The sequence below is a fragment of the Condylura cristata genome, unplaced genomic scaffold (genome assembly GCF_000260355.1).
Source record: "Condylura cristata isolate star-nosed mole 26May11 unplaced genomic scaffold, ConCri1.0 scaffold00014, whole genome shotgun sequence".
Classification (NCBI taxonomy): domain Eukaryota; kingdom Metazoa; phylum Chordata; class Mammalia; order Eulipotyphla; family Talpidae; genus Condylura; species Condylura cristata.
This window is the reverse complement of record NW_004567115.1, coordinates 41,617,603-41,642,771: the sequence shown is the minus strand read 5'-3', so window position 1 is coordinate 41,642,771 and position 25,169 is coordinate 41,617,603. Positions and strand designations below refer to the sequence as shown.

General features: G+C 39.2%; 1 protein-coding gene across 2 annotated transcripts in view; it reads left to right on the top strand.

The window, feature by feature from the left end:
- The window catches only part of SH3RF1 (SH3 domain containing ring finger 1), a 151,549-nt gene that overhangs the window by 77,000 nt on the left and 49,380 nt on the right, over nucleotides 1-25,169 (top strand). For both annotated transcript variants that reach the window (XM_012724972.1, XM_004682388.2), the window contains exons 2-3: nucleotides 12,156-12,431; nucleotides 13,389-13,484. In XM_012724972.1, the coding sequence (XP_012580426.1) occupies nucleotides 12,156-12,431; nucleotides 13,389-13,484 (372 nt within the window). The remainder of the gene's footprint in view (nucleotides 1-12,155; nucleotides 12,432-13,388; nucleotides 13,485-25,169) is intronic.

The window sequence follows — 25,169 nt, the reverse complement described above, 5'->3', positions numbered from 1 at the left end:
TTTTTCTGGCACACTAGTAGATGTTTATCTTATTTTCTGGACCCTGCCATGTTTATTTTTTTAAATACTTTTTGTTATTTTAATGTGACCTTTGGAGGGAGGCCACTCAGGCAATTAAAAGTACATGTATTTAGCCTACCTCTGCAAACAGCTGCCTTAATTTTAAGTCTCCTCCTCTGATTTCTTTACCTAGTTAAAGGCAAATTACAACAACAACAAACCCAAAATGCAAGCAGACACCCTTATCAGTGCCCTGACCCTCTGTGTGGTAGGTGCATACAAGCAGGTAGTTAATATACAGCCTCTCTACTCAGGTCCTAAGTAGAAGTTGTGGGAGTCTAACACCAACACAGTGCCAGTATGAAGAGACTGCCAGTATGAAGAGAGTGCAAGGTAGGAGTGGAGAGCCAGCTTCCTCTTTCTGAGAATCATATAATAGGGGCCAGAAGAATTGCCAGAGGTTGGGGGGTGGGGGCGGGCCCTGATCTAATTAATTTCTGTAAATATGTTTACTACATATAAGATAAAATACAACTCTCTGTAGCTTATTCAAGATGGCACAAGAGGCAGTCTGTGCTCTCAAAGGATTTTCAGTCTGGTAGCAATATTGTTTAAGTACTCAGATGCATATAATGAAAGGTACAATAAAGCCAACAGAGAACTATAAACAAAACCTTCTGGGGTTCAAAGGGAGGATTATATGTCTGTAGTAGGCAGTAAGGCTCTCAGGAATGCTGTATTTGGATTGTGTCTTGAGGGATAGTCACTCCTGACAAGTGACTATGGGATCTGAGGAAGAGTGCAGAGAGAAATCCCAGAGGTGGGAAAAGAGAGACCTTCTCAGGGGAAACAGTAGGAATCTCACTTGGTTAGAATAGTAAATACTTCTTGAAGAATATAGTTTGGGGTCAGATTATAGGCATTTTAAATGCTAAAAAGTAAATCTGCAAGTAAGTGAATTTAAAAAATGGCTGATGGGACCAAATATCTGATAGAAGCTACACTTTTAGAAAATGAATCTGTCAGCTCTCTGTAGGATGGGTGGAATAGAGGCAGCTGGAAAGCAGTCACCTTGCCAGTAGATTCTCTGCAGTGTGTTGGGCTGTCAGGCATAAAGGTGATTGTGATACAGCCTAACCCTCAGGTGACAACATGGTGAGCATGAAAACTTGTTACTTTTCCCAAAGAAACATTTAGTCAAAGAAAAGACTTAAAAGAAAAGTTTTAGAAAAGAATGTAGGGCCCTCCCTGGTGGACGCAGCAATAGAAGCTAGCAGCAGCCACATTAGTGCGAGTTCCATTCCCCGTCCCGGCGGTGACCCACATGGCTGGCAGACCTCTTCTGGCCCGCCCGCTGCTCCCCTCAGCAGTGTACTTCATCAGTCTGCCTGTTCTGCTCCCTACTCTGTCTCTGGTGAATCCTTTCACTCCCTCTCCCCCGCACCTCTGGCCTATACCCAGTTCTGTATAAATAAATAAATAAATCATAAATCTTAAAAAATTAAAAAGTAAGAATGCAGATGTGGTCTATTCGTAGATGTCTTGAAACTGTAATGTAATCTGTTGACATAGCCATCTCAGATTAGTTTTTCTTTATCTCAACTTTTCTACTTTAAATACAGTTTGAATAATGTATAGTCTTTATAGTATAATATAGTATATACTTATACTATATAATAGTATATATTTATAGTATATATAGTATATATTTATAGTATATATTTATATTTAATAAAAATAGTCTCACATGTGCACAAATAGAATTATCACTTTGTACTATTATAGTATTTTTTATAGAAACATGAAAGCAATCATTCATAGATGTTGCTTCATTATGGTTGAAACACCTATAATTCATTACCTACCATTTAAATTATTTGGGGGAAAATAGAAGAGTTAGGTTTGGGTTTGTCAGAACTGGCTTAGTTATTAAACTTTTCCCCTTGAGTTTCTTATTTCTTATTTTTGGTGAACATTGTATTTAAAATGGGGTACTTTTTTGGAGGAAAGCTTCAATAAAATTGCTTGTTTTAATTGGCAGAATTAATTGTAATGGATATGTTTTTCCTTAACAGTATGTTTTACATACATGTGAAAGAGAAATTAAGAATAAAGACATTTAGTGTTTTCTAGTCACCACAGAATATTTACAGATATTTTTAAAAGCATCTTGTTTCATCAGATTAAACCAAAGGTGAGGGGTGAATTTGGAAAGACAGCAAAATGACAATATGAGTAAAATGACAATATGTACAGGAACCTGTACAATGAACTGTGTTCTTGTCTCTACACTTAATTAATACTTTTGCTCTTTTCTGAAAACCAAAATGTGTGTGCATATATATAGACAGGGTTGGCTTTTTTTTTTTTTTTTAAAGATTTATTTATTTGTACATACAGAACTGGGGTTACAGGCCAGAGGCTCAGGGGCGGTGAGAGGCTTCACCAGAGACAGAGTAGGGAACAGAACAGGCAGATCAACGAAGTACACTGCTGAGGGGAGCAGCGGGTGGGTCAGGAGAGGTCTGCCACACCATGTGGTCACCTCCAGGGCAGGCGGGAATCGAACTCATGCAGAAGCGGCTTTAGATTCTCAATGCTGTGCTTTAACCCACTGCACCACCAGGGAGGGCCAGGGTTGGCTTTTTTAATGAAAAAGAGAATTAATTAATATTTTAAAGACTTTGATTCTACCTTATGGGTTTTAGAGGATTGGTTTTATGTCCTTGTAATAGATTTCAAAATAGAGGATGGTAGTTATTCACTCTTCCCTATGTAATCTTCAGACTTGACTTAACAGAGCAGTCCTTTGAAGAGCAGTAACAGTAGCATACAGTATTACCTTTTTGATACAAATACAATGAGATAAAGGAATTGGGTGTGATGACCACAGCTGAGCTTCTCTTTACCTTCCCTAATGACTTTGTCATGATTGCCATGGACTTTGCAGTTGATACCGAGGCTGCCTTTTTTACTCATATTGTCATTTTGCTGTCTTTCCAAATGTCTCCTTCCTGGTAACTCTCCGTACCTTAAGCTTACTCTATTTTTGAAATTCCATCACTTACAAAGAAACAAAGGAAGAAATCATCAAGAAGAAAAACCGTTCTTTCAAATGACTTGATTGCCAAAGAAATCTTAGTATCACTAGAGATTATAGGTCATAATCTGACCCTTTGCCTTTGGGTAGAACCAAACCTCTGAGGCTGTCCTATTTTTAAATGTCTTCAATAAAAGAGATAGCATGATCCATTTCAATATTTAACAATCCTCACTGCTGGAAAGTTCTTCTCTGCTACCTAAATAGCACATGCATCAGGTTTTTTTGAATCTGTACTTTTTCCTCAGTGACTGTGCAGCCAGCTTATTTTCCCTGCACAAGACTTGTTTATAACTTTATAACTGCCCATGAAAACAACTCAGTTCCTGTGGCTTGTCTGCCATAATGTCTTCCAACTTCTCCCCATTGAATGATGCTGCAGTTACCTATTCCTTTGTTTATGCGACTCAATATGTCCTGGCCATCAGGTGAGATACTGGAGTTTGCAGCTTGGGCTATAGGCTGTCTTGAGTATTGCTGTACTCATCTTTGTGTGGATATATGTCTTTATTTTTCGCGTTAAGATAGTATTGGGATTGTTGAGTCATAGCGTAGATGTATGTGTAACTTTACACATACTGACAGAGAGCTATCAGCACAGTGGGTGTACTATTTTAGACTTCCACCTCCAATGTAGGTGAGTTCTATTTGCTCTGTATCTTTGACAGCATTTTCTGTTGTCAGACTTTTAAATTTTAATCATTCTAATGGATTTGAAATTACATTTTATTTTGCCTGTCTCTCATAACTAATTATGTTGAGTATCTTTTCATTGATACAGATCTTCCTTTTAAAGTGTGTGCAAACTTTTGCCTGTTTTTAAATTGTATCAATTGGTGATTTGTAGTAGATCATTATAGTTCTGGATTTGCCAGACGTATGTATTGCAAATATATTTCCTTGCCTGTGACTTACATTTTAATTTTCAGTTGTGTCTTATGATGAACACGTTTCAATTTTGGTGAAGTCTGATTTATAAATGTTATGGTTAGTTCGGCTTTTTTGTTTGTTTGTTTACTTGGTCTGTCTCCTTAGTAAGATACTCCTTTGTTTTCTCTAAGAAAACTTACAGTTTTAGCTTTTCCATCTCATATTGGGATTATCTCAAATTTATTTTGATGTATGATATGAAGTAGGAGTCAACTGATTTTCCCCCTATAGGCTTCTGATTGTTATAGGACCATGTGTGGAAGAGACTTATTTTTTTCTCAAGTGGAGTGTCTTGACACATTTATCTAGTTGTCCATATATATGGGGGGTATTCTGATGCTGTTTTATTCTGAAATTGTGAATCATTTTTCACATTCAACGTCATTTAAATTCTATGAGCAGATATTCTCTCTAAGGTATGAATGACAACATTCAACAAACAAATCTAAAACCACGCAATTGGATTAGATTGAAGTCTTTCAGTTTGATATTAAAACCTGCCATGTCCCTCCACCCCCCAACCCTTCCCTTAATGGAACCCCTGTTTTTGATTCTCCTAGGTTTCTGTAAGCATTAGGCATGGTCCATGTAGAGTTGGCCTCTGTCTAACCTCATGCCCCAGGGATAGGTAGTAGACTTAGTCTAGGACAGGGGCAGGTTCTTTGCCAGGAATTAAACTGTTTTCCAAATAGATAGAAACTTGACATTTTACCAGGAAATATTCTCATCCTGCTATGAGTCCTCAAATATAGCTCAAGTTACAGGGAATTTTCCCAGTCTTTGCAAATACTATTGTAATTATTAAACATGTGATGAAACAGAAAACTAATATTCAGGGCAGTGAGTAACACGAATTTCCTGCATTTTATCTCCGTGACTGCATTCTCTATAGCTATCTCCCTTAGAGAAATTCCTAAGATTTGTTTTCTTTAATGATTTCTCTGTTACTTGAATACTCCCATTTTAAGGCCATCCCAGAAAAAAGTTCTGTATCAGCTCCACGACTTTGTTCTCCTAACCACCAAATGAGTTTATAAGGAAAATATTTGTTTGCTGTGGTTTCCTCATAATTTGTTTCACGTTTTTCAAATGCCATTGATTTGTTTTGTACAAAGCACACAGCTGCCCATTTCCAGAACATAAGGCCCTCTTCATGGCTCATAGCTGGCACCTTCTTGCTGTAGCCTCACAAGACACAACCGGGCTTGGGAGGGTGTGCTTCTATAATAGTTCTTCCAGGACTCTGACGCACGCAGCCTCTCCCAAAAGCCCTACCTCCTCATGCTGTCACCACTAAGGATTAGTGTTTCACATTTCATCATATGAATTTGGGGGAGGGTGCACACAAATCTTTAAACTGGTGCAAGGAAGGAAAGCATGTTTGGGAGGGAGGTGAATGACGGTAGACTGATTTGCTTGCTGAGGGTGGAGAATGTAAAGTGGAACAGAAGTAAATGCAGATGGCTTCACCATAAACTATAAAATCCATGGTTTAGAAAGTTAATTTGATTGAAGAGGGATTTCTCCAGATTGTAGAAACGTAGGTGATATGGATAAAATCACGCTTCAGGCATGACTCTTGCTACTATGGTTATATTCTTAGGATTCTCTTACTGCCTCTGGAGATCTTAGAGTGTTTTGAATCCCTTAAATGTCCCTTAGTCCACTTCTCCCCTTACAACATTGACTTTCAAACTGTGACCCTCGGTGCTCCTGGACAAGGAGAGATGGGACCTGGAAGTGGGCTAGCCCATGCATTGATCTGTTCTCTATATCATAGTTTCTAGAAGAAAAATGAGTTTTTTAGTCTCTAGTCTCATAGATTCTAGTCTCATATCATTTTTTCCTCAACTTTGGATGTTTAGACATAAATTTTTGATCTCAACTAATTTTATTATGTGTTTACATTTGATTACTCAAATCAATTAGGTAAAGGAGTGTATATTACCATTTAAGTATCAGTAGTTCAGTCTAGGGAAATTGGTAAGAAAGCTATTGTGTTTTCTCTTCTCCCTGATACCTATTTTTTTTCCCTTCCCTCCTTCACTCCTTCCCTAAACCAAAAAACCTCTAAACAACAAGGTTGAAAATTGTAACTGCTATTTGATCACAAGTTGGGATAGAAACAACATGAGGGTTCATGGATTGCGGGAGTTGAGGTGAGGAGCCAAGTATGGGGAGGAAGTGGATGGAGAAAGTTTGAGGAGTGTGAGCAGGAGCTGAGGCCACTCAATGAGGGCCCAGCTGGCCTGGCCTCCTTTCTTGAGGAACAGTGTGACTAAATCCAGTTTTCGATTAGATGAGGAAGACTGACTGGCTGGGAATGGTCTACTTAAGGAGAAAACTGATGAAAATAAGTATACAAAAAAAGGGCACAGCAGGGTAGAAGAATAAAGAGCAAAGAGGGCCCTCCCTGGTGGTGCAATGGGTTAGGACACAGCACGCATGCCAGTGGCAGCCGCTTCAGTGGGAGTTTGATCCCCAGCCCCGGAGGTGATCCACATGGCACAGCAATTCATCAACCCACATGGTGTTTTTATCCAAATAGCTTGTGGCCAAATAGCAGACAATTTTCAACCTTGTTGTTTAGAGGTATTTGGGTTTAGGGATGGAGTGAAGAACCTCTCCTGACCCACCTCCTGCTCCCCTCAGCAGTGTTCTACATAGATCTGCCTGTTCTGCTCCCCACTCTGTTTCTAGTATCCCTCTTAGCACCCCTGCACCTCTGGCTTGTACCCTGGTGCTGTATGAATAAATAAATCTTTTAAAAATAAAAGAGCAAAAAGAACAAATGTGAATGAAGAAAAAAGGCTTTGCATTTTGTTTACCTACATTGCCACCCTCAGAATGCTGGTAGGTTTAAGTTGGTCTGAAGAGAAAATTTTATGTGGCAAATTTCAGGTGAGTAAGAAGTGGAGGCTTAAAGCAATCATCAAATAAAAATATGCAGGACAGTGCTTTGATGAATAAATATAAAAGGAGACAAATCAAAAGATGGGCTATGATCCCTTCTAATATTGTTCAGGTAAAATAACCTGGAGCATTCATCTTGGATATTTATTATCTTAAGTTGAAACATTCAAGTGATGGTCAAATAATATTTGAATGACAGTCCAACCTAAATGTCTTGAGAAAAATGCTTAAGTTTTAATGACTTAGGGAAGAACTGCATTTTAAATGAAATACTGTTATTACATCATTATAGACTTTCACCTTACAGGGAAGAGCCAATACGTATTACGTTGTATGAAGAACATTTAAAAAATCCTTTCCCTTTCTCAACATATTTTGCTCCTCAAAGTACAATACCATGTCCAGTACTTCCTATGGTTATTGTTTCCTTACACCTCTTTCTAGGATGTCTTTCCTTATACCTCTTTCTGTTTGAATGTCAAGTTGGAGTCAGCTGGAGTTTGTGCCAATTTAGATAGTGAAATCATTAAATTATTCACACTTTATTGCAGTTTCCATCTTTGGGATACTCTTTTTTTAGGAGGTCATTGAATCTTTTTTACTTTATGGAGCAGTAAGACATGCATGAAGAATTTTGAATTTAAAGAGGCCCGTCTTGCATGTATATCTGGGGATTGGCATTTAAGAGTCTATAAAGTAAATTGGCAGTGAATGTTTTATATTTACCTGTTAGAATCTCAACTACATCACCAAATAGCCCTTTACCAGATATATTGGAATACACTTGATGGAGTGTAAAGCACTGAATGGAAAATATTTGTGTGCAGGTCTCATGAAGTACCTACAGGTATAATTTTGAAGCAAAAGTTACTTGGAAAGTAAAACTGGCCCATTGCCGTATTTATTCTTTTTTTTTCTCATATGAACAAAGTAGTTATTGTGTATTGAAATGTATTTCAAGTTAATAATCGCTACAGTGCTTCACCTGTCTAAATCACCCAGCTTTTTGATAACACCGGCAATATGAATGACAGCTGCAATCCCAAGGTTAGACTGCAGAGTCACTTTCTCTGTTGCTTTCTCTGCTTTTAAACTCCCTTTTATGTGTAGCCAAGTGAAATGTAAGCTCTGCGGATCCTCAGGGGGCCATGGCCTGATGAGAGGATACTGAAGAAAGGCAGCAGTTTGGAAAGGCTGCTGGAGGCTCTGAGGGCAGGGGTGGGGTGGGGGGATGACAGGACTGGAGACCTTTCTAGGGAGATGAATGAGATGAATGAGAAGGCAGAGCCTCTTAGGGCTCCAGGCGCATTTCACCCTCAAGAGTAGTTCTGGGCTATCAAACCAATTGTTTTGGCTTTATCCTTCAGATGTTGCAGGAGGAAAATGCATTCTTTTATTGCCCTTCCAAGTCGTTTAACCATTTATCCTTAATCATCTGCAGTCTGTGTGGGAATAAGTCTTTTAAAGATCACTGAACTTTGCTTGGTTTGAAATCAAAGTAGAATTCATTTTATTTAATGTGGGAAGGCTTCTTTAGAGAAACTTGACACAAACTGACTTTTTAGCCTCTCAGAATCTAACTGGAAAAAGAAACTCCACCACCCTAGAAAAACACAGCCAGATGCACAAATGAGTGAGATTGCCATGGCATTATGATTCTCCTCTGTGGTTACTGATCACTTAAGAAGCCTTAGCAGCCAGGATGTAGCCAGTCTGTATGTATGGACTAGTTGTTTTAGATTGCAGTCATAGGACGTAACTGGGCTACTCATACTGTATTTCACCATTATCATAAGTTTTTAATCCTTGCTATTCCTTGTATTAAGAATGTTTGATGATTTTTAGGAACCTTAATAGATTTGCTTTGGTAGATAAATGAAGAAATGCCTTTGACCACTGATATATAGAATTGACCTGTGAAGAAATAAATTCCTTCAGTGCCCATATCAACATCACACAAAAGAGCCACATGTGGGTTCTTTGGAGTTTTACAGACCTCTTCAAGGAGCAGTTCAGAGTGGTTTCTAAGAGTGATAAATCTGTATTTTGATGCATGGGTTTGGCTGGCATGGATTTGGACAGAGTGGGCCAAACAGAGCTAATTGAGGTAGGAAAAAAATCGAGAGAACAGGCCATAATGGTGAATAGAGTTATTTGTCACTGAGTTGGTAATAGGATTTTCAATTAATTCATGCAGGCTTCCAGTGCCTTACATTAGCGCTGTCAAGATGAACTACAGCCACATCTAAAATGCCATCCCCTATTAAACGGTGCATGTCAGTGAATTTGTAATTTCTTCTGTTCAACGGGAAGATGAATGGATTCCACTCAGAAAACAAATGTGTGCTTCAGAAATGCACATTTCAAAATCCCAAGCACTTCCTAGAAGGAACATTCTTTGCATTGTTATATAGTGAATATGTATTAAAAGTGTAATTGCTATGTGAATTTTGTCCAAAAGGAAAAGCATCCAGCTGTGTAGAGACAAATACACTTTCAGGTGCTGTGTTTCTCTGGTGAGCAGGCTTTTCACATTGGGTGGTGATGCTGATAATGAGAGTTCATGCTTGTGGCACTTATCACCTGCTGGGCCATTTGTAGTGGTTTACATACATTAATTCACAAAATCCTCACAACAACCCAGATGAAGAAATTGAGGCACAGAGTGCTTACCCTGCCCCACATCACACAGCAAGGAATGCTGTACTCTGGATCCAGGCGCAAGAAGTCTGGCTCTGGAGACTGCTGCCTGCATTATCCAACACTGCTGTTCAGGGCCCATCAGCCATGAGCCCAGAGCTCACTGGTGCTTCTCATGTCTCTGCCTCTGGCTAACTCACTATTGTTATGTCCCTCATCATAATAGCTGTTGTTGTGTTGATTTGTTATCTCCTCAAACCTATCTGGAGAAAGAACATTACATCGAGATAAGCAGAATTCAAGATGTGCAGGGTAAAGTGGAGGATGTAGTGAGACAGCTCTGTGAGGGTTGGCAATAATTAGAATTGCTGCTACCACACAGCTGCACACTGAGTAGAGTGTGGTCCCAGGTCCCAGGGTGGTGGAGCACCAGGGTTCCAGTTGGGTATTTCCCTTCTACAGAAATCAAAGAACACAGCAGAATTGTTTACCAGATCCAGTCAAAGCTCCCTCCCACGAGCTGGAGGCAGGATACCAGGCAGGATCTGAAAGTCAAAGAGAGGGCATATGTGAAGGTGTCAGGAGTTCTGGAAGGTTCAGCCCTTGTCTTCCTTCCTGGGGTGTTGGACTCAGAGCAACTCAGATTAACCAAAGAGAACTTCACATGGCCACGCCAAGGCAAGATGACTGCCAGTAGCATTTTGAAAATCAAGCATCCATTATTCCTCTTAGTCAAATAAAAATAATTAACAAAAAAGGTGGATGTATGAGTAGGCCAGACTCCAGATCTCTCACATAAAATTGAGTTTTAAAACTATACTATGAAGGTTATTGCCATCAAAAGTGTAAAACTTTGATCTGCTTTTTTTTGGGGGGGGTGGAGATGAAGGCTAGGGAGAAGACAGTAATAGGAGTAATTCGATTCCATTAGAAAGACGAAACTTAAAAACTTCTTTTTCAACTAGTTGAGATCTGTACTTTGCACATAGCTGTCCGCCCGCCTGGCCACTTCCTGTTCATTTTCTACCCGCTGCCAGATTGATCTTCCTGGCAAGAGTCATGGTTCTTATTGTGGCCATCTGTGCTTCAAACCCAGGAGTGGCTTGTCATTGCCAGGAGGACACCCTTTGAAAACTTGAACGCGACATTCTAGACCCTCCGACAAGCTAACCTCTACTTACCTTGTGTATACTCCAAATCTTTGACTACATCTCCAAGAGCATTGCATTCATCATCAAACCCCAACCCCTCCACACAACACATTACAGTTTATTGTAACTTTCTCATATCTTACCGCTTAAAGGTGAGACCGATGCCCTATGCCTGTGTAGGTGCCGTCTGCTCTGCCTGGCTGTGCCTGTGTAGACTTTGATTTGACTCATGGGTTACTTTCTCCAGGAAGCAATTCCATCTGCACCTGTGCTCTCTACTCCTGTGTATATCTCTCTGCTTGCATGTCTGTCTATGAATTCATTGCAGTTTATTGTAACTTTCTCATATCTTACCGCTTAAAGGTGAGACTGATGCCCTATTCTGCTTTAATTCCCCAGCCCTGCAGGTTGCCTGGTGAAAGAGAAAAGCTTGATAAATGTTTTCTGGATGAATGGACAAATGCATAAGTATATGAAAAGCAGAGCCCAGGAATCTCATTCAGTGATGTTTGACTTGCCATTTGTTGTCTAGACCAGTGATAGACAACAGTGTCGTAGGGAGCCCCAGAGATCTTAGCATGACAACTGATGCTGGGCTCCTCAGTGCCATCAGGAAGTGTCGTGTAATCCATGTGATGAGATTGCCTTGGGGCCACATATACATTTTTAAAGCTTCCATTGAAAACCTTAATGTAGTGCAATCCTCATCTACTAGTCTATCAGCCTCATAGTGCTCTCTACTCAGGACAGAGCCAAGTGGCGTGATGGTATGTAGATTGTAAAAAGATGTCTGTCAGTCTGAGCACAGGTCACAAACTCCTAGAGGACATGGTCTCCACGGCTTCACTCACTGTTGGGTTCCAAGCCTGGCTCATAGTAGACCCTCAATAAATCCTGGTTGAGTTCATGAAAGAATAAGACCTGTTCCCATTAAAAGCGGTAAGAAAAGTTTTGCCCGAGAGCCAAACTCTGACTCATATCAGTCAAGCTCAAGAACAATGGATAAATTCCTGAACTGTGCTTCTGTTTAAATTTTTCTTCCCAGGGCTTATCATTTATCCTGCTGAGTAAAGTAATTCAGGTGGGAAATTTTGATTTTATGAGTTTTTGAATTTTACACTGGGGAGCCAGATTCAGCAGACATATGTCCATGTACTGAAAACCCCACACTAGGCTGCAGCTCCCGCTGAATTAAATGTAGGAATAGAAGGTTAAGTGTCAGAGGGCAACAGCTGGACTCTGTGCTGTTTCTCACTGTGGCATTTATTCGTACTTGCTGTTTCTTGATGATGCAATGAGATTTTTCTTCCTAGGGCAAATTGTTGATTTGACCTTGATTTACTAACAGTGATAACTAATGAAGTTAACTGGACAGGGATTTTTGTACATTTCTTTCATTAAAACCCATCTCTTTCCTTTAGGGTATACCTCAGTTACCATGTGCCAAAGCGTTATACAATTACGAAGGGAAGGAGCCTGGAGACCTTAAGTTCAGCAAAGGAGACATCATCATTTTACGGCGACAAGTGGATGAAAATTGGTACCATGGTGAAGTCAACGGCATACATGGCTTTTTCCCCACCAATTTTGTGCAGATTATCAAACCTTTACCTCAGCCTCCACCTCAGTGCAAAGCACTTTATGACTTTGAAGTAAAAGACAAGGAAGCAGACAAAGATTGCCTTCCATTTGCAAAGGTGAAGTCAGAACGAGACTGTTCTCGGTTGCCAGTCCTTGCTCTGTGTCTGGATGCCTGGGATGGCTTTGTGTCCTTTTGCAAAGAGATACAGTAGGGTTTTGTGAACTGTCTCAGTGTACTTCAAAAAAAATACCATGTGGAGACAGTCTTCTTAAAAATCCCAAAGAAAGCAATTTTGGGCATAGACTGTTTATAGGAAAGATAATTTTCATTGATGCCCTATGTAGGATCATTTTGCTATCTAGAGCCTTAATTAACTGAACGAGGCATCACTGCTTTACATGTCTGTTGATTCTCCTCTCAGGTGTGGGCCCTGTGGCTCTGTGTCCTCCACCATAGTCCACTGTCTTTCTCTCTTCCCCCAACTTTCCTCCCTCCTCCCCCCATAGGTTGTTTCTATATCTTGGCTATTGTAAACAGATATAGCCTAAATTTTATTATTTTCTGTATAAGATGTATGCACCGTCAGGAATTTTAAGTCTTGGAATTATGATAACAAAGTGAAACAATTTTATGTCTTTACTTTATATGTAGATTGCTGAAAGCCCAGGGATATATGTCACTGAATTGACAAGATTTGATTGATAAAATTTGCATTTTTAAGAGATTTGTGGTTTTGTAATAAAGAAATACAAAAAGATACACATTTGAATGGACATTTGATGTATTACCAGAGAGAAAGTGAGAAGATCCTACAAATCTATTTATAAAAGAAGTACAGGAGGCTGGTGTGGTAGCACTTGAGGTTGCAGTTTATAAAGATAAAATAAGCAGGTAGCATCATTTTACCACTGTCAGAGATGACCCCAGGTTGGTTGGTAGTTGCCATTCAGTTCATGCAAACATTGGAGATTTGTCATATCATCTTAATTCATGTACCCTCAACACGGGAACATCTTTGAAAGGGAAATTAAGTGACAAGCATTAATGCAACTAATGTTTGCTGTTTCTTCAGGATGATGTTTTGACCGTGATCCGCAGAGTGGATGAAAACTGGGCTGAAGGCATGCTGGCCGACAAAATAGGAATATTTCCAATTTCATATGTTGAGGTAAGCAGATCTGCAGGAACCTCAATAGTGTCAGTACCCAGCTCAGTTAAAAACAACAACAAAAAAAGACAATGTAGTTATGCAATCTGAATGTTAAGTTCTCACAATCACTTTGCAGTGTATAGCATAGCAAATCATTATGTTGTACACCTTTAACTATGCGATTTTAATTTTCCCATTATGTCTTAATAAAATTGGAAGGAAAAGATAAATACCTTGTTTATTAAAAAAAAAAAGTCCTCACTACATAGGTGGTGGGAACACCCTGTTCCAGATCCGTGGCAGGATTAGGATGAATTCCTCCATCCTGCCCCACAAATACTGAAGACTGAGATGTTTGAAACTCTTTACTTTGTGTCCCTGCTAAAAGCATTCCTGCATGTCCTGAGATGTTATTGTATGCTTCCAGTTGGTACCTGTACTGTTTCTGCTCCATTTACCAGTTTGGGGTTCAAAAAGCTGATAGGATTTCAGATGACTATATCTGTTTGTTTACATCTGTCCTTATCTGCCACATCATCAGAATTAGAATAATGATGTATAGAGGCAGCTCCCCCAAAATCTAAATAAATGAGTGTGCCTCCCCTCATTGCATCAGCATCTTAACTCTCCCCCCTTTTAAAATCAGCTTTCCTCAGAAAGGTTGTGGTGAACCTGAGTCAGCGAAATTCTTGTAGTGAATATGTATAAAGTAACATTTTTGTGTTATTCTAAATTACAAATGAACTAGAAAGTTGCAATTTACAGAATGCCTTTGTTACATCATGTATTGTAAGCTTTCATGTCCTTTAGTCATGCTGAAAACCAAATTGATGTTATTTTCAAAGAATAAAACAGCCCAAATCACCATAAAAGGTTAGCTGAGGCCTCAAAAGCCTTTGGGGGGAAGTGAGGCCTTGGCCAGTGTTTATGATAAATAGAGGGGCAAAAAGAAATGGGAAAGGTACATTTTTATGGCAGGAGGAACGTCTGTGCAGGGAGACCAGCAGGTCCAAAAGCCAAGAAGCTAGAGCAAGCATAGGTTTTGGGGGGTTTGAACAGAATTCTGTTCCTGAAGATATCAAAGCTTCTATCTCCAGCATGTTAAAAAGAAAAACTACCTCACTTGTTTTCCATTTTTTTTTATCTGAGGCATTTGTTTTGGCATGATTCTGAAAACTAAAATGACAAATTGTGTCATTGTAGCCAGCACTCAATTTCCTCTACAGACGGTGAGGTTGCCAAAGTTTGCATTAAAAATCATTTGACTACTGTATATCCAAGGGAAACTAATTCAAACCATGTACAAGTCTTGAATTTTATCCTTACCCTTCAGATGTTACTGTTTGTTGAAATATTTTTTCTTCCTTTCAAGTAAACAAAAGGAAAAAAGTCTTGACTCTCAGGCACTCCTTTCTGTATATTATTTATATATTCTAACTGTGGATCACGGAAAATTACAGATATCTCCAAGTATTTGAATAGATACCCTGAAGAGCATGGGAAAGCACCAGCTTAGTAATGAAAGCCTGTCTTTACTTGTTAGGTATTATCAATATTACATGCCAATACTTGGTTCGTGATGCATGAAAAAGGATTGCTCTCCTTTTGTTTGGGGGCAGGTATTAAGATTGCACAAATAAGCATAAAATGTCCACCCACAGCAAATCTATAGTCACTCACGTCATTAGGATTATTTACTCTGATTTAAATTGGAAAGATAAACTTCTGCCCAAGTGGAAGGCATTTTCATTCTTTTGCTGCTCTTCTTTCAAATGAGTATTTTCTCCATTTGAACCAGAATTTTGCCAGTTGAGACAAGGCAAACAAATCATCTATCTCTCAGAGACTAGGAACATTTCTTTGATGTCAAGCTGTCAGACTAAAGTTTCTGGTGGGGAGCAGGGAAACTGGGGATTAGTGACACCTGGTTTAGCCTTTAGGGGAATAAAGTGAAGGCAGATTTCAATAGCAACCCACCACACCTTGCTATTTAAATGCGGTGTAAACTGTCTCACACTGGCAGCCTCAGAAGGGTAAAGCCAACCTTAGTCCTCAAAAACTGAAATTTTTCTGTAAATAATGTTTTTTTCTCTTGCTCTGTAAACCACTTCAGGGTCCAGATAGTTTTCAATGTAAAAACAGGCTTTGTTACAAAAAAGATCACTTGTACATTGTTTGCATTTATCTTGTAAACTTACCATTTAAGTCTCCATCAGTGTTAGATGCTTTTTTTCTCAGTGCTGCTTCAAACTGTTGACCCACATCCCCACCCACCAGAGGTTTGTTGAGATAGAATGTGATAATGCAGTTGAAGAACTGGTGCATAGGGGTTTGAGGAAGCCAACTACCGCCCAGTGGTGAATTGGCACAGAGAGCTATTGAGGTTGGTGGAAATATGAATGCTGAATTCTGCATATCAGTGGTATCTTTTATGTCAAACCAGTATTGTTCACGGGTCAGCTGTACATATCTCAGAGGCTTTGGCACTGCTGGCTTTATCCATGGTAGTCTGTAGTTCTTATTGGCTCACAACCCAGAATATACCAGAGTATAGCAATGATCAGATAAAGACTCTACCCATAATAAGGAAAGTGTGTGCAGATTTGATTCTGGATTTCTGGAGAAACATCTTTATTTGCCACCACTTGTCAGCAGAAGCTGGAATTCCCCCTTGACTGCTTGTGGTTGACTTTATTAATGGAAATGCCCAAGGTACTTGCTAGTGGCAGATACCCTAAAATGGATAGGTCTGTGAGTTAGGATTGTAGATTCAGATCTGGAGTGGAATCTCTGGGCTCAGTGGTTTGGCTATGAAACTGAGATTAAGGGGAGTGGTGTAAAAATTAAGAAGTTGAGATTTTAGAGGTAGATTGGAAGAAAATTTGAGCTGGAGGTCTGAGATAGTGAGAAATGTTACTGGAGTGGCTGTCTGTTTCTTCAGTCTCTTCTCTAGCAGCATGTGTATCACATGTAGTCCTTGCCTGTGCTAGAAGGTGGTGGTGGTGGTATAGTGATTGGCACAGTGACCTCTTACTGAAATTCAGAATTCTTCAAGGTTTAAAAAGAGAATTGGACTCTTTAGCTGAGGAAGAGGGAAGAAAATATTCTATAAATGGCCCCAGATTCTGTTCCTTAGAGTCTTTAAGTTTTTGAGCTTAGGGTTCTCCTGCTTTGCAGATTCTCACATCAGATAACCTTCTGGTCAAACCATTGGATAGTGGTTATGATTCTGTTTAGACTGGAGTTGGAGAGTAGTGAGTAAGGGTTTCTTGGGGGAAAACCTCAGGAATTCTTGCAGACATCATACCAAGGGATGTATTAAAGGACATGTTTGTCAAAGACTGAATGCACTTATTTAAAAACAAAAACAAAAACAAAACAATGGCCTGCTCCTTTTTTTGTATTAAAATACTAGTCTCCAAAATAAAATGGAAGATTTTAATGACCTCATTAATTCAGAGCTAACTCATTCAAGTTTAGCAGACATTGGACAAAGATGACATGATTCTTAGCTTGAATGAAGTTAAGTGTTAGATAGGAGGGTTGGGGTGTTTTTCAAGCATTATTATGCATTGTAGTCTTATACCAAATTATAAATATTTATTTAAATTATGCTGGTATTTTGATTCCTACTCATTTACTTAAAATGTCACTTACCTAGTTTGCTCAGGACAAAAATAAATAACTTGCTCTTTTTGCCATAAATAATATAAAAATAATTGTACAAAGTAGTGGTCTAATAAGCAGCTATTCTTATTCTAATAAGCAGCTATTCTTGCCCTTGTTAATATTATCCCTCCATTGCACTGTCTACTCTCTGTTTTGTTATTTGGTCATGTGGGAGCTACTGTCTGCCACCCTCCTTGTCTCTTTAGAAGATGAACTCTTCTTGTCTTCTGGTTTACCTTGGTCCCCTGACATCCTGTACAACACCTGCCCATGGTAGACTCTTGATAAATGTTGGTTGAATGAATGAAGGAACAACCTAAGAAATTTGAAAGATGACTCTAAGCCAAAAACCAGCCTGGTTTTAGATGTTGCCAGCTTTTATACATTTCACCTAATACTTGTATCATTTACTACCTAGGCATATGTTTTACTATCGGTTTACCTTGGTCTTATGTCAGGAAGTTACATTCCTCAAAGCCAAAAGATCTACTGTGTGGCCCTCATGAAAAAAAAAATTTTTTTTTTTAATAAATGTGAGTATTTGTTTATTCCTTATTTAGGATTTTTTCAGATTTAATCATAGCCGTACTTTGTAGATTATATCTTGGAGCCTGTGCAGATTATTTATCTCTAAAAGATAAGACTAGATTCATCTTGAGATGAATTTTCATCTGCTTGAGATTACTCCTCGGACTTAGTTTATTGTCAAGGATCTCATTTTCCCCCAATATCTTTATTTTGCTTTAAGTTACTTACAATAAGCTGAATATATTTAAATGTATAGTTCAGTGAGTTAGTTTGTTGTTTTTAGCTTTTATAATCAACCCAAAGGCAAATCTTAGAATTTTTTTTATAGAGAAAAGAAGCAAGTATTATCAGCCTTAGCACTGGAAAATCATATGTACAGGTCTCTGACAGCACCGTGGCCTTAATGATGGGGATGCTAACTTCCTCTTTCTGGGAGATACGCTCTGTGTTCCAAGGAATTAGAAGTAGAGGTTTGGTTTAAAACTGTAGAGGTGACCCCTGAAAGAGGTGAGAATAAAAACATTAGCTTTCTTTTGTAATCTAGAGACTGCTGCAAAGAATAATGAGACCAAAACAATAGTATTTGATTTAACAATCAAAGAGAGTTGATCCAACATTGTAAAAGGATGTTCTATTGCTTGTGTTTTGTGATGAAGTCTTTTAAGTTAAATTGTTAAATGTTCAATTGATTGAAATAATTTTGTATTCAAGAAATGTAAGAAAATACACCTGTGGAAAGAAAGCAAACACTTTCAGAAAAAAAAAAGAAAAATGCACAATGATGTAAATTTTTTAAAAATGTTAGAAAATGTTGAGAAATGGGAAAAAATTACTCCATTGCTTAGCCTCCAAATTTACCCTTCAATTTTGAAGTAAACTAAGTTTTATAAATGAAAATAGGAGATATTGTTGAGTAATCAGTAAGAATTACTCCATTGCTTAGTGTCATACTTTCACCTTTAATTTTGATTGACCCAATACATTGGAGCTGCTTTTGAGTAGCCCTTTTTTTTTTGAAGCATAATGGATTTTGTCCCAGGATGCAGGTTTTTTCACATCTTCTGTGTGTTATGAGCTTGATACATGTCATTGTTGCTTTTTATTCACCATACTGACAAAGAAGGAAAATAGTTTCTATAAGTGCAAAGGTAGATCTCTTCTGGACTTTAACAGCTGCTTAATATCTGTGGCTAGAGGCGACTTCGTTAGACCCCATTCTTAACAAGACTCCTCCTTGGTACAGTTTATGCTCTACATATTACTCAGCAGCTGCTTTCTAATTTAAGCGTTTGCTTTTGTTTTCCATCAGGAAAACATTCAAGGAGCTGAGATTCTGAAGATCAGTTCATTTTTACTAAGTTCTCACTGCATGAACGTGCAGTTTCTGGTACTTTATTTCGTTTTATAGAACGTAAAAATTCAGGTTTCCTGCAGAGCCTTCACCATAGGCCAAGGAAAATGACCAAATGACATCTATAGTGCTTCCCCCCAGGAATCGGAGAATTCTTCAGCTTGGCTGTACCCAGGCCTCTCACTAAGTTGATGTAGTGATCATTCCGAAAACAAACCTTAGGATTGCTGCTTTTCCAGCTCACGAAAGAGCTGTCTTCTGTCTTTCTGTAGAAAGTCTTTCTTCCCTCATTTTCATATGCAGAGACAGAACAAAACAGCCCTTGCACTGAACTTCCACTGTTTGTGCTGTTCTTTCAGCCCTGGTGGAAACTAAGAGAACAGTCAGGTGTAAAGATGATGGTGTTTTTCTCTATTCCTTGAGAGCCACATCTATGCAAGGAATATGTATTTTTTAAAGATTTATTTATTTATGCATACAGAACTGGGGTACAGGCCAGAGGTGCAGGGGTGGTGAGAAAGTTCAGCAGACACCTGAGTGGGGAGCAGAACAGGCAGATCAATGAAGTACACTGCTGAGGGGAGCAGAGGGCAAGACAGGAGAGGTCTGCTGCACCATGTGGAACACCTCTGTGGCTGGGGATCAGACTTGCACTGAAGCGGCTGCAGCTAGCTTTCAATGCACCACCAGGGAGGGCCACACAAGGAATATTTTTAATGATTTTATTTCTATAATGTCACATCCCAGAAAAGTTGGAAATGAATAAATAACCCTTTGTCCTGTCACATATAATTTTGGTAAATATCATTCCATTCTTTTTCTTTGTGCTTTAATGATATGATAACACATGATTTTGGCTTTCTCTGCATTATGATAGTGCTACTAACCACCAGTTTTGATGAGTATATAATAAGCATTCTAGTAACTGAACCATAATTTAGTTAATTATTTGTTGCATTTTTAAAACAACTTAAGTGTCTTATTTGGAGACATGCAGCTGGTAATTGAGAAGTGAATCAGGGTCTCTGTACTGCCCTTGATTACTGCCTGAGACTCTGGTCCCACACTGGCCTCAGAGCTCCTAGAACCTAATGTTCCATATGTTGGTACAGAATCATCAGCATCATCATTAAATTTTGCTTAAGGAATGTATAGGACATTTTAATTTTTGTCTAGAGTAATGAAAATTTAGTTAATTATTTCTTCCATTTTTCAAATAACGTTAAGTATCTTGTTAAGAGACATGCAGCTGGTAATCGAGAAGTGAGTCAGGGTCTCTGTCCTACACTTTGAGAATTCTGACACTTAAACAGTTAATTTTCAGAAATGATTCCAGTGCCCAAGAATTTCAGATATCTGAGGTTGCCTTTTCTGAAGAAATGGCAATTAATGGAAACCATAATGTCTTATGGTCTACTAAGTTTTCTTATTTAATTCATTTCTAATGGATTTTAAAATTTGCTCTGTCTTTAAGAAGCAAAGTAGGTTTTTTGTTTGTTTTTTTTTTTAAAGATTTATTTATTTATGCATACAGAACTGAGGGGTACAGGCCAGAAATGCAAGGGTGGTGAGAGGCTTCACCAGAGACAGAGCGGGAAGCAGAACAGGCAGATGGACGAAGTACACTGCTGAGGGGAGCAGTGGGCGGGTCAGGAGAGGTCTGCCGCGCCATGTGGTCTCCTCCGGGGCAGGCGGGAATCGAACTCATGCAGAGGTGGCTTTAGCTTCTCAGTGCTGTGCTTTCCCGCTGCGCCACCAGGGAGGGCCACAAAGTAGGTTTTAATTAACCACACGTTGTGTATCACGAAGAAGACTGAATGTTCTATATATGATTCTTCATGATTGTCTAGAAATGTCGCACATAAATGGCATGAGCAGAATAATCTTGATTATTGAAATCAATAGGGAACAAGTTTCTCTGTAATGAAATACAGTTGGTTCAAGAACATTTTTCCTAAGTGCTGTAAGGCACCATTGCCTTGTGTAATAGAGTGTAGCGTACTGTACCTACTTCAGCCCCACATACATAGAATGCAGTTTTCTCTATATGCTGCAAAAAAGAAAGATTCAAACAAAATTGTAAAATCACTAAGGTCAGTATCTTAGTATTCTCCTTCTGTGCCAGAGTCACCCTTGGTGCGCTCTTTCTCCCCGTTTCCTGATATACCTCTGGTTACCCTTTGGCCTTGCTAGTCCCTGAAATTGCCCTCCTGGCTGCCGACTAACTGCCTTTTCATAGCCTTTGTTTTATTCTCTCAGTTATATCTACCACTACTCTCCCTCCACCTGCACCCCCCACCCCAGTACAATTAAGCATCACAACCATCATTCTTTAGCTCCTTGAAATTGTCTTTGTCATTTCTGGGACATTGGTTGCATGGCTGGATTGGGACACATTGCAGGGTCTTGGATTCTAAGGACCTTTGGCTTTTCTTCTGCCCCTGCTATCTTCTCCTCAACTTTTTCCCCCCTAAATCACAGACGACCAACTGCTATGACCCTCACATGACTTTTATACTTGACTTACAGAATGGTTTTGTTATAAGTAGTTGTTAAGATGGGACAGTAAGGAGGTCTTACATAGGCCTAACTTCTAGGTTTCATTTAAAAAAAAAAAAAATCAGCTGCCCCTTAAGAGTAGGTAGAACATCTCAGGTCACCACTGTGTTCACACTCCCTGTTCATCTCTACCTGATTTTCCTCATTCATTAGCCTCACCTGCCTGAGAGTTGCAGCCCTGAGAATTTGCACCTCAGCCCCTTAACATTAGAAATCCATCATGCCACTCCTATGGTCATCTTTTTTCAATACACAGAGGTGATGTTACCCTGTTTCCCTCTTTTCTTTACCCAATACTCTGGTTTATCATGGTCACTGAGAAAACACTTGTTTGAACAAAAAACTCCAAATGTTTGATCCTGGCCAGCATGGACCTAGGCTTATATACCTAATACAGAGGATTCTACTGCTGAGTATTTAGAATTGCATTATTTTTTATTTTAAGTTGAGAAAAGATATTTGTATTTTTCATATTCATGAAGCTTTACCGGATAAGTCCAATTTCACATTATATATGAAAATTTAAGGTACTCAGCATAAGATAAAGTGAATTGCTTGAGGCATCAAAGCCAGTTAAGACCTCCCTGAATTGTGAGAATAACACATTAATATGATTTTGTAGGGTACAAAGCACTTGAACCTTTACTTACTTCTGGTATGTGCAGAATTGATAATGCTTTCCCATTTTCTACAGCTAAGGAAACTGAAACCATGGGGTGTAAGTGGTTCACTCAGGTAGAGATGAACAGGGAGTGTGGACCCCCTGGTGACCTGATGTTCTGCCTACTCTTAAGATCACTCAACCAGTGAGGGCAGACATCTGACTCTGATCTAGACCTTTCGACTCCCAAGTTCAGAGCTTTTCCTGTGATTTTCTTTGACCATCCTTTATTCAGCCGTCTGAGCTAAAATTCTTTATAGACTTTCAATGATGTGCTCCCTCCCTTCACTTACATTTCAAAATCAGAAAACTCAAAAAGAACATTCTAGTTATTTTTTAACAGTTGGGGCCAACAGAGGTGGAAATAATTAAAACTAGGGAAGAGTTAAATAACTGATGTTTCACCTTCCTGACCTAATAGAATGAGGCGGTTACTTTGAAAATCCTTTTCTGTGTCATGATATTGTGAGGGTTGAATAATCAGCCTGTGTTCCTCACTGACTTGCTGTGTAAGGACTAACCCTTGCTGCCCTTAGCAGTGAACTACTTCAGGTCTTGGAAGGCTTCAAAAATTGGGGCATGGGAGGTCAGGGGAGTAGTTTTCAGTCCTGCTTTCTCCATTCAGAAACTGTGTGGTTGATGAGCTTGGGGATGGCCTCCTGGGTTCAACTTTCTCTCCCGTCTCTCCTGAGGGCTTGAGCTGAGCTGGTTGGAATGGGTGGCAAGTGACCCCTTTAGTTTTTTTTTTTAAAATGATTTGTTTTTATTTATGCATACAAGAACTGGGGTGTAGGTCAAGATGAGAGGATTCACCAGAGACAGAGTGGGGAGCAGAACAAATGTACTGAAATAACACTGCTGAGGAGAGCAGTGGGCAAGACAGGAAGAGGTCTGCTGCGCCATGTGAGCCAGCTCCCTGGCTGGTGATGGAACTCCTGCCGCAGTAGCTGGGGGCAGCTTGATAGCCCTGAGACTTTAACCCCTGTACCACCAGGGAGGCCCAAGTGAGCCCTTTGAATGTGGGTGGTTCAGATTGAGGGTGACAGTACATGGTGCCCACTAGATTGCAAAGACTCCGTTCCAAGCAAAGAGAACGTAATTCTCACAAGAGTTCTTAATATTGATTCCATGTTAAGGTGGTGATATCTTAGCTTATACTGGGTTAAATAAGATATATTATTAAAATCATGTTTACCTGTCCTTTTTATAAGTTTTCGAATGTGGTTAGTAGGAGGCTAGAAATTCCATATGTGGCTCATAGTGCACTTGCGTTGGACAGCGCTGCTCTGCAGGCAGCTGTCCTCCCCTTGATAGTTCTAAGAGACCAACATTCTTACTCATTCCACAAATATTTACAGAGGCCTAAGTGGAGCTGCTACCTGAGGGAGACTTTAGGATCAATTTGAAAAGACTGCTGAGTAATCCCTTCAGTCTCTCTAATTACCCTTCTGTGGGGGAGTGTTGTATTATGAATGAAGGCTGAGCTTGCTTTTGTATTTGGATCATCCAGAAACACAAACTAGTTACCTAAATTGCAGGGAAGAATAGGAGACTAATGGAAATACAAATCCCATGTTCCCGTTCTGTAAAAATCATTTTTGCAAAGCGCCACAGCGTGAAGCAAGACATTCTCATATCTGCTGAGAGGCGGCAAGGTGTGGATCTCCGTCTCAGAGCCTTCACTGCTGTCACTGCTAGATTGTGTAGAGTTGGATTCTCTGGGGGAGGAATTTTGGACTTAAGATGTCCAGCAGATTAGAAGTGCTCTGCTTAAAACGTGGTTTACCAAGTAAGCACTTCTCAGCTGAGAAGAGGGGACTGTCAGAAAATGGTGACTAGAGCTGCTGCACCGTGTGGAAAAGACAAGGCTGGTCCACCTTCCTCAAAACCAAATCTGCATGTGATAAATAAATGGCCTGTAAAAACAAAAAAGGGGAACAAATAAGGAAGGAATTATAAAAATACTAGGAAAAATTAATTTTCTTTCCAATACTTATGGAACAAGGATTTTAAAACAAAATTTAAATTGAGATGCTATAATGCAAAAGGTTGATAAATTTAGCTCCTAAAAGTTTATGCAGAATAAATGTGCTCAGTTAAAGAACAAATTGCACAAGTTCGATATCTGGCCAGGGAGCTGACCTACATTGCACAGCAGACCTTCCCTGTCTCCTGGCTGCTTCCCTCAGCAGTGTATTTCAGTCAGTCCTCTGGTTCTGTTTCCCACTCTGTCTCTGGTGAATGCTCTCACCTCCTGCATCTCTGGCCTGTACCCCAGTTGTTATATGCATAAATAAATACATTTTTAAAAAATATAATAAACAAATTGGAACAATATTTCTAACTTGATATATAAGTGTAGATGCATATTATATTACTAAAGACCAATTTTTATTTGTTAACAGCACTTATTAATCTATAACAAAACACCAACAGCCCATTAGGAAATAGATAAGGTGTAAGAATGCGCAAAATTGATAAAATGAAAATAAATATCTAATCTCATCAAAACTCAATAGATAATAATTTCTTATCTCCAGCTAATATATAAAATTGATTGATGATACTTTCTACTGTTAACACATTTTTACTTATTTTTCCCTTTAAATTCTCAACTGTTCTTTATTGAGTTAACTTGATTTATAATACTGTATGTGACTGAAGGAAACCATTCACGCCTCCTCAGATGGTGTCACCACACCATGCCTATAAAAGTCCTTGGGTCCCCTCCCCCCTTTGCTCCTAACCCATCTCTCCTTCCCCTCTAGTAGCCTCAGTTCTGAATCATTGTAGGGTTGAGTTAGTTGGGTCAGTGCCTTTCTTTTTTCCCCTCTCTCGATATCGACACACAGTGAAATCGTAATGGACTTTTTTTTTTTTTTAATTAAAAAGTTTATTTTTACATCATTTTTCACATTTTTTTTTCATCTCAATT